General features: G+C 37.6%; 1 protein-coding gene across 1 annotated transcript; it reads left to right on the top strand.

Annotated features, from left to right (window-relative positions):
- Positions 1-869: 869 nt before the first annotated feature.
- Positions 870-8336, top strand: ccdc83 (coiled-coil domain containing 83). The gene is made up of 10 exons (XM_053476222.1): positions 870-1011; positions 1116-1200; positions 1578-1746; positions 2037-2204; positions 4044-4135; positions 4215-4283; positions 4372-4493; positions 6295-6356; positions 7449-7579; positions 8054-8336. Exons 1-10 carry the CDS (start codon positions 953-955, stop codon positions 8228-8230), a joined length of 1134 nt encoding a protein of 377 aa, XP_053332197.1. The 5' UTR covers positions 870-952; the 3' UTR covers positions 8231-8336.
- Positions 8337-8393: the final 57 nt, after the last annotated feature.

The following is an 8393-nucleotide window of genomic DNA, read 5'->3' as shown; positions in this document are numbered from 1 at the left end:
TTATTCAAACATTCACAGAAAATGACATACATTTAGCAATCGTGTGATATTTTTAGTAATATTTCTTTAGTTTCTTAATTTCTATAATACTAATAATCTAAATTCCTGATGTTTGATCAAGTCTGTTTTGAGACTGCTTCTGATAGCAAAATTCATATTTATGAATTACAATTTACAGGCAAATTAAACAGCTGTGAGGCTTTAAAAAAAAATTTTATCCTTATCTTTTTTATTTAATTTTGCTTTTCACCAGGATTTGGATTTTGCTCTTCTTTTAAAAAATGAATGACTTTTTCTTGTTTTCATCATAATTGTGTAATATATTATTTTGCCTGATCATTATTATATTTTTATTATATTAATGATTTGGCATAGTGATGTAGTGGTTAGAACTGTGGCCTTGCACCTTAAAGGTTCAATTCCTGCCCCGGGTCTGTGTGCATAGAGTTTGCATATTCTTCTTATGGTCTCAGATGGTCTTCATTTCACATTCAGTATTACTGCGTTTATAAAAATAATTCTTCTTTTTAGATAAGTGTTTCATTATCTCAACGTTCACCTAAATGACTCACAGAGTTGACTCAGTAAGCGACACATCACTACAACCTGCAGTTTAATGCATGCGTTCTACTATGCGCTACGTAATGTCAGGACAGAGATCACCCTTTCCTTCAATATACTGTACACCTATATAACCTATATTTAGGCGAATTATTCGGATTATTAGAGCCAGTAAGCCTGATTATTGGGCTTCTTTTTCACCGCATGTCGCCCCCTGTAGACCGACATGGGGAATGATTTACTGTGGTTTCCAAGGCAACAGCATAAGCAAAGCTCCTCCGGACAACGCCTTAACATCAGTGTGTTAGTGAGCAAAATAGCACGTAAACATAGTTGACGTGTAAACCAACGTCAAAATGCATAGATAAATAAAATAATTAGAAAGTTCAGGATGGGAAAGAAGAGTAGAGAAAATAAAGCTACAGTGGCAGAGTCTCTCATCCAGTTCCAGTAAGTAAACTAATGCAGTAAGAAACAAGATTTATATCAATTTCTTTTAACATTTCAATTGTTTATAACTTTTAACTTGAGCTTGTGAATCTTATTACTTATAGAATCGATGTTAAAAGTAAAGAGATTGAAGAATTTAAGAAAGAAATAAGTGAACTGGAAGCCAAGAATCATCAGCTGGTTGAATTGGTAAAACTTTAAAATATATTTTTTTTGTTTAGTCTATCTGGATTTAACTCATTCCATTTACATAGGCTCATTAATGTCTGGGTGTTTAATATCGCCTTGCACCTCCAGGGTCCAGGTTCGATTCCTGCCTCTGGTTAATGTGCATTGAGTTCGCATGATCTCCCTGTGCTTGGTGGGTTCCCTCCTGGTGCTCTGGTTTTACCCACAATCCAGAGACATGTAGATTTGGCTAACTGCCATTCCCAAATTTCCTGTAGTGCAAATGTGTATGTTTTTGTGCCCCAAGTCTTCTGGAATACGTTCCAGGCCCCCATGTAAATAGTATTAATTAGTATAAACAGTGATGATGATGAAATGTTGGTTCTGGTTTGTCCTAGCGAGAGCAGCTGCTAGGGGAGCAACAGGAAAACCTTAGTGTCCTGCACAGTCAAGCGAAGGAGCAGGAGAAGAAGCTTGAGGAAAAAGAAGTGACCTATAAAGGAGAAGTAAAACAGGCTGTTCAGCACAATCTGGAGCTCACACACGTCCAGGAGGAAGAGCTGGCAGGTACTCACACACGGGACCGGTTATGTAGCTGAATATGAATACATTTATACAAGACATTTGGTATTCATGAAAATTCATTATAATGTAATTAAATAGGGTTATAAGATACATTTTTGCATAACACTAATTAAATTCTTAATTAATCTACTCTACTCGTTATACTCACATATTATACTATAAAACTTTTAAAGAGCTTAGGTTTAATCATGTGCTTTTTTTTTTTTTTTTTTAAAAGAAAGAGAGCAGCTTATTCAGATTTTGTGTATGAAGTATGAATATGTGTATGTAAGAGTTGCAGAGGCATCTGGAAAGTATACAGGCCCAGGTTGTGGAGCTGAAAGGGCAGGGGCAAGCTTGGCACCTGAATAAGAATGTGGGAAGTGTTCCGTATCAAGAGCAGATCCAAAAACTCCAGTCAGAACTCGACTCCATGCACAAGCACTTTCAAATAATGTCAGGTGAACACTATGTACTTGTAGTTTTTTTCCCTTTCTCATAGGATTAAAAAATCCTTCACAATGACCACAGCAGAATAATGTCCTGTGTGTGTGTGTATGTATGTATGTATGTATGTATATACAGTGGCTTGCAAAAGTATTCGTCCCTACTTGAACTTTTCCACATTTTGTCACATTACAGCCACAAACATGAATAAATTTTATTGGAATTCCATGTGAAAGACCAATACAAAGTGGTGTACACGTGAGAAGTGGAACGAAAATCAAACATGATTCCAAACATTTTTTACAAATAAATTACTCAAAAGTGGGGTGTGCATAATTATTCAGCCCCCTGAGTCAATACTTTGTAGAACCACCTTTTGCTGCAATTACAGCTGCCAGTCTTTTAGGGTATGTCTCTACCAGCTTTGCACATCGAGAGACTGAAATTCTTGCCCATTCTTCTTTGCAAAACAGCTCCAGCTCAGTCAGATTAGATGGACAGCGTTTGTGAACAGCAGTTTTCAGATCTTGCCACAGATTTTTGATTGGATTTAGATCTGGACTTTGACTGGGCCATTCTAACACATGGATATGTTTTGTTTTAAACCATTCCATTGTTGCCCTGGCTTTATGTTTAGGGTCGTTGTCCTGCTGGAAGGTGAACCTCCACCCCAGTCTCAAGTCTTTTGCAGACTCCAAGAGGTTTCTTCCAAGATTGCCTTGTATTTGGCTCCATCCATCTTCCCATCAACTCTGACCAGCTGAAGAGAAGCACCCCCAGAGCATGATGCTGCTACTACCATATTTGACAGTGGGGATGGTGTGTTCGGAGTGATGTGCAGTGTTAGTTTTCCGCCACACATAGCGTTTTGCATTTTGACCAAAAAGTTTTATTTTGGTCTCATCTGACCAGAGCACCTTCTTCCACATGTCTGCTGTGTCCCCTACATGGCTTGTGGCAATGGGAAACGAGATTTCTTATGGTTTTCTGTAACAATGGCTTTCTTCTTGCCACTCTTCCATAAAGGCTAACTTTGTGCAGTGCACGACTAATAGTTGTCCTATGGACAGATTCCCCCACCTGAGCTGTAGATCTCTGCAGCTCATCCAGAGTCACCATGGGCCTCTTGGCTGCATTTCTGATCAACGCTCTCCTTGTTCGGCCTGTGAGTTTAGGTGGATGGCCTTGTCTTGGTAGGTTTACAGTTGTGCCATACTCCTTCCAGTTCTGAATGATCGCTTGAACAGTGCTCCGTGGGATGTTCAAGGCTTTGGAAATCTTTTTGTAGCCTAAGCCTGCTTTAAATTTCTCAATAACTTTATCCCTGACCCTCCCTGTTGTGTTCTTTGGACTTCATGGTGCTGTTGCTCCCAGTGTTCTCTTAGACAACCTCTGAGGCCGTCACAGAGTGGCTGTATTTGTACTGACATTAGATTACACACAGGTGCACTCTATTTAGTCATTAGCACTCATCAGGCAATGTCTATCTGCAACTGACTGCACTCAGACCAAAGGGGGCTGAATAATTATGCACACCCCACTTTGCAGTTATTTATTTGTAAAAAATGTTTGGAATCATGTATGATTTTCGTTCCACTTCTCAAGTGTACACCACTTTGTATTGGTCTTTCACGTGGAAGTCCAATGAAATTGATTCCTGTTTGTCGCTGTAATTTGACAAAATGTGGAAAAGTTCAAGGGGGCCGAATACTTTTGCAAGCCACTGTATTTTATATATATATATATATATATATATATATATATATATATATATAAAAAATCTTTTTCGATGTTAAGATAACTTAATGCTGATGTGGACCGAAGTCTGTTTAACTGAAGTTTGTTTATCACAGAAAATGTTGAAAACTCTCTTCAAGCAACCATTTGTAATATTGAAAAGCAAATCTTACAGCTGATTGAAGAAGAGAAGCAGGCTGCACAAGAGGTACTGTATACACCAGAGCTACCTGTATATTAAATTAGATGGCATATTGGCACGTCCCTCAAGATCTGTACTATTTCAGAGGTCAATAAAAAAGCTGGACAAACCCAAGCTTCTGGAGCTGAAAAAGAATGAATGGCTTAAACAAAAGGTAACACATTTATACAATTTATTTCAAAGTGTGAAAACTTCAAACTAAGTCTAAATTGCTATGTGTGTGCAATTATGTCCCATTCCAGCTTGCTATCTATCATGAGGAAGTCTCAGTACTGGATGCAGCTGTAAAAAACTTGGAGGAGGAGAACTTGGATCACATGAAGCAACTGCTTGAGCATCGCTTCAATGATCTACAAATTTCTAGGTGGACTGTAATCATAGTTGTTTAAACCCTCTAAACTAATTTCTAGGCCATGGATTTATTTAATTGTAAAATACACTACCCGGCCCTGAAAAAAACACTAGTTTTTAATTGGACCATCTTTTGCTTTGGTTACAGCAATGACGAAAAGGTCATGCACTGTCACAGCATTTACTTCCATATAGAGGTGCATTAATATCTGTCCAAGATCTTGTATTGATGATGGGAGAGTCTGACCACTGTGTAACGTCTTCTGCAGCACATCCCAATGATTCTCAATGGGGTTAAGGTCTAGGCTCATGTGAAAAAATGTTGTCCCATTTTGAGCATGATGAATCCATCTTGGAATATGCCTGTGCCATCAGGGACATAGAAATATCTACTGATGGAAACATCTGGTCATTCAGTATATTAGGGTCCACTGACCTAATTTTTTGGCCACATAAGGTTGCTGGACCTAGATCTTCTTATTTGTTTTTTTTCCTTCTGCAGGACAATAATTTGTCCCTTCTGGACCAGAGTTATATCTTTGCCTTGAACACGGGATGTCTTCTGCCATGGTTGTTTAATTTAACAAGTTACATATCTGAATCCTACTAATCAATATGGTAATAATGCAATGGAAGGCTCTTACCTATTGGCATAGTTAAATCCAGGTGGTGCCTCTTTTCAGCCAGACAGTGTGCATTTTTACTCACCCTCTCAGTACAGAAATATTTAAGTAGCAACATTAAAACATTTAATTAGTCAGTTTCATCGCTCATCTTTATAAAGTAATTAATTTACCGTTTAAACAAAAATGCTTGAAGTTTAATTTTTCTTGCGCATCTCTTAACCAATATTTAGTTGTATAACTATGCTTTCTGAGAACTGCTTCACATTTGCGAAAGTTGTACTACACGCCACACGCCAATGCATTTATGTGATTTAAATTTAAAGTTATTATTTTGAACACCACTGTGTGTATGTGTATGTATGTATGTATGTATGTATGTATACACACGCACACAAACACACACACACACACACACCCATTCAAAAGTTTGGGGTCACTTGCAAATTTCTTTGTTTTTGTTTAGTGATTTATTTTCTACATTCTACGGATTTAAAAACTATAAAATAACACATATGGAATTAGTTAATTATGTAACAACAAAAACAACAGTTAGTTGTTATTGTAAGACACAGAGGTCAGCCTTACTGTAATAGTTCTTGCAAGAACAGTATTGTCAAGTGCATTTGCAAAATCCGTCAAGCACCATAATGAAACTGGCTCTCTAGAACCATCCCAGGTCATCCGAGGGCGAGACCAAGACACCGCAGACAAAAATTTCATTTAGAGTTATCAGCCTGAAAAATGACTAATTAACAGCACCTCGGATTAGAGGCGTTTGAAGTCTTTATAGAGCATAAGTAGCAGATACATCCCACTATTAACTGTTCAAAGGAAATTAATGCATTTTTTTTGGACGCCTTTAGCATTCCTCTAATTCCTCTAATCAGGAGTGATCATGGAGTTAGAAAGTGACCCCAAACTTTTGAACACTAGTGTGTGTGTGTATTTATTTATATATATATATAAATAAATAAATATAAAACATGCACCTTAAGGTACCTGGTTCCTGCTTTGGGAACTGCTGATATTCCTTATTGAGGAATTTTATTAATCCATGCACAGAGGTCTGTGCATGGATTAATAAAATCAGGTGTATTAAAGAGAATAAACTTGTGTATAGCGTCAAGTTAGAGAGATTGTGATTGAAAATGACTAAAAATCATCTAATCCATCCTAATTGTGTTGCAGCAACTTGGTCCTGACACAGGCTGAAGAGTTGGAGCAGAAACTCAGCATTTTTGGAAAAGGAGGTGATCTTTCCCTATACAGTACTGTAAACTCACAAACATTTTCATAGCGCTACACTTCATAGACCACAAGAGGGCGCAAAGAGTATAGTAACTGAGCAAGGCTCAACACTTCATGGTAAGTCTTTTTGACAAATCCATGTCAGATAGTAGGAAAAAGAACTTTGTCTTATTAATTAACTGTCATTACTCTCATTAAAAAGAAATATGGCTTAATTAAACTAAAAGTCTGTTCGATGTGCAGTAGCCTGGAAAACTCTATTATGTAACTGGAAACTACAAGCTTCCTTGAGCTGAAATCTGTCTTATCTGCATCTCAATCTCAATAACGGCTTAATAAAAGTTACAGCACTATAAAATCTATTTACTACCAAAAGTGATAAAGGAGGAAGTTGTTGGGAAAATAATTTGTGATCCAGTTTAGTTATGCATTTGAACTATTTTAAACTTTGTATTGTGCCATATGTACAAAATGGTCCTTAATTGTGGTGATCAGCATTGTAAGAAAAAAAAGAAGTATAATTAAACAATCAAACTCACACTTAAAAAAAAGAAAAGATTTTATGTCTTTAAGCAATTGAAGCGGGGTGGTACAGTGGCTTAGTGGTTAGCACTGTCGTCTTGCACCTCAAGGGCCCGGGTGCGATGCCTGCCTTGTGGTCTGTTTGCATGTTCTCCACATGCTTGGTGGGTCCCCTCTGGGAAATAGAAATGCAAATAATTTTAAAACGCATATCCAGAATTGCATAAATATAAAGCTGCTTTGAAACAATGTCTATTGTTAAAAAGACAGAATAAAAATGAAATAAAATTGAATTGCATTGCATATAGAAATAGCCTATAAGACACTTGCACCAGATAAAAATGTATTCGGACCAGTTCTTAGGATAAGGTTCAAGTGACATCCTATAACTCAGATCTGCTTAAGATAAAATGACTTCACAAGTGAACCAGAGTCAGTGAATGCCAAACATAGCAGGCATGTTGTAACTGGACACTTCCTAATGTGGACAGCAGGATCATCTAGCAACACATCTCCTCTTTCAGTGTGTGTTAACGGCCCCCCCCCCCCTCTTTGTCTCCTCAACAACGCAGCGGAAATTGGGAGCAAACAGCACCAGCAGTCTGGGGAGTTGGAGGAAGATGAAACGAATCACAGCTGCAAGTCTTCCTCCTCTACTCGCCATCGTAGTGCACTGCTGTATGGCTGCCAGAGTGACTTAAGGGTGAGTTCTTCATCATTAGAAATATGACATGTGAAACAGGAAATTTTTGCTTTCTTACCTTAAACCTTTTTTTGGCAGCTAGAATTTAATTCCTTTTCTCCATATATAATAGACATATTCTACAATTACATACAAAGAGGGCAGTTATTTTTAGAAAATCTTTTAGACTCGGTTAATCAAAATATCTTTTTTTGCCTAGATTTACTATTTATCCATAGGATCGGGTTTACAGACTATGGTCGACCTAATCTCAGCAGCTTTCTATTTAATAAGAACACTGTACATATCCAAACTTCAAAATACATTTCATATCTTGTGACCTGTGTGTGTTGAGTAGCTGAAGTGTGGCACTGGATTTCCCCCATTACCTGGCAGGAATATAGATGAGACTGGCATTACTTAGACACACTGACCCTCCTTGTTCTATGAGCAGAAAATAAGCGCTTTTGTGCATGTGTGTATATGTGTGTGTAGGAACCACTGCACCTGGGCCCTTTGGAACAGAATCTGCTGAGTGTGGTTGGCCAAGCCATGCCCCTTCATCCGTTGCCATCTGACCCTGAGGATTCGGACACGTTAACACACCAAGCCCGCTTCCAGACACAAGATGGCACTCTCACAACAAATATCCTTCGCAAAAAGTTCCAGTAAACAAACAAAAGACTGAAACCCCTTTTATTTCCGAAGTTAAAATGGTTTTACTTTAAGGAATAAAATAATAATAATTAAAAAACCTGGAGACGTAAACAAATCAAAAAGCAGATTAAAGCAGACTTTTTTTTTTTTTTAAGTCTGCTTTAAGCTATTACTTTTA

This window comes from Clarias gariepinus, chromosome 17 (assembly GCF_024256425.1).
Source record: "Clarias gariepinus isolate MV-2021 ecotype Netherlands chromosome 17, CGAR_prim_01v2, whole genome shotgun sequence".
Classification (NCBI taxonomy): Eukaryota; Metazoa; Chordata; class Actinopteri; order Siluriformes; family Clariidae; genus Clarias; species Clarias gariepinus.
This window is presented reverse-complemented; position numbering and strand designations above follow the sequence as displayed.

What these genes read in the sequence shown, in the direction of transcription:
- ccdc83 (XM_053476222.1), top strand. Translation starts at nt 953, where the DNA reads ATGGGAAAGAAGAGTAGAGAAAATAAAGCTACAGTGGCAGAGTCTCTC. An exon ending in ATGAATGGCTTAAACAAAAG is followed by an intron (nt 4,284 to 4,371) that starts GTAACACATTTA and finishes GTCCCATTCCAG; the next exon opens with CTTGCTATCTATCATGAGGA. An exon ending in GCTGCCAGAGTGACTTAAGG is followed by an intron (nt 7,580 to 8,053) that starts GTGAGTTCTTCA and finishes ATGTGTGTGTAG; the next exon opens with GAACCACTGCACCTGGGCCC.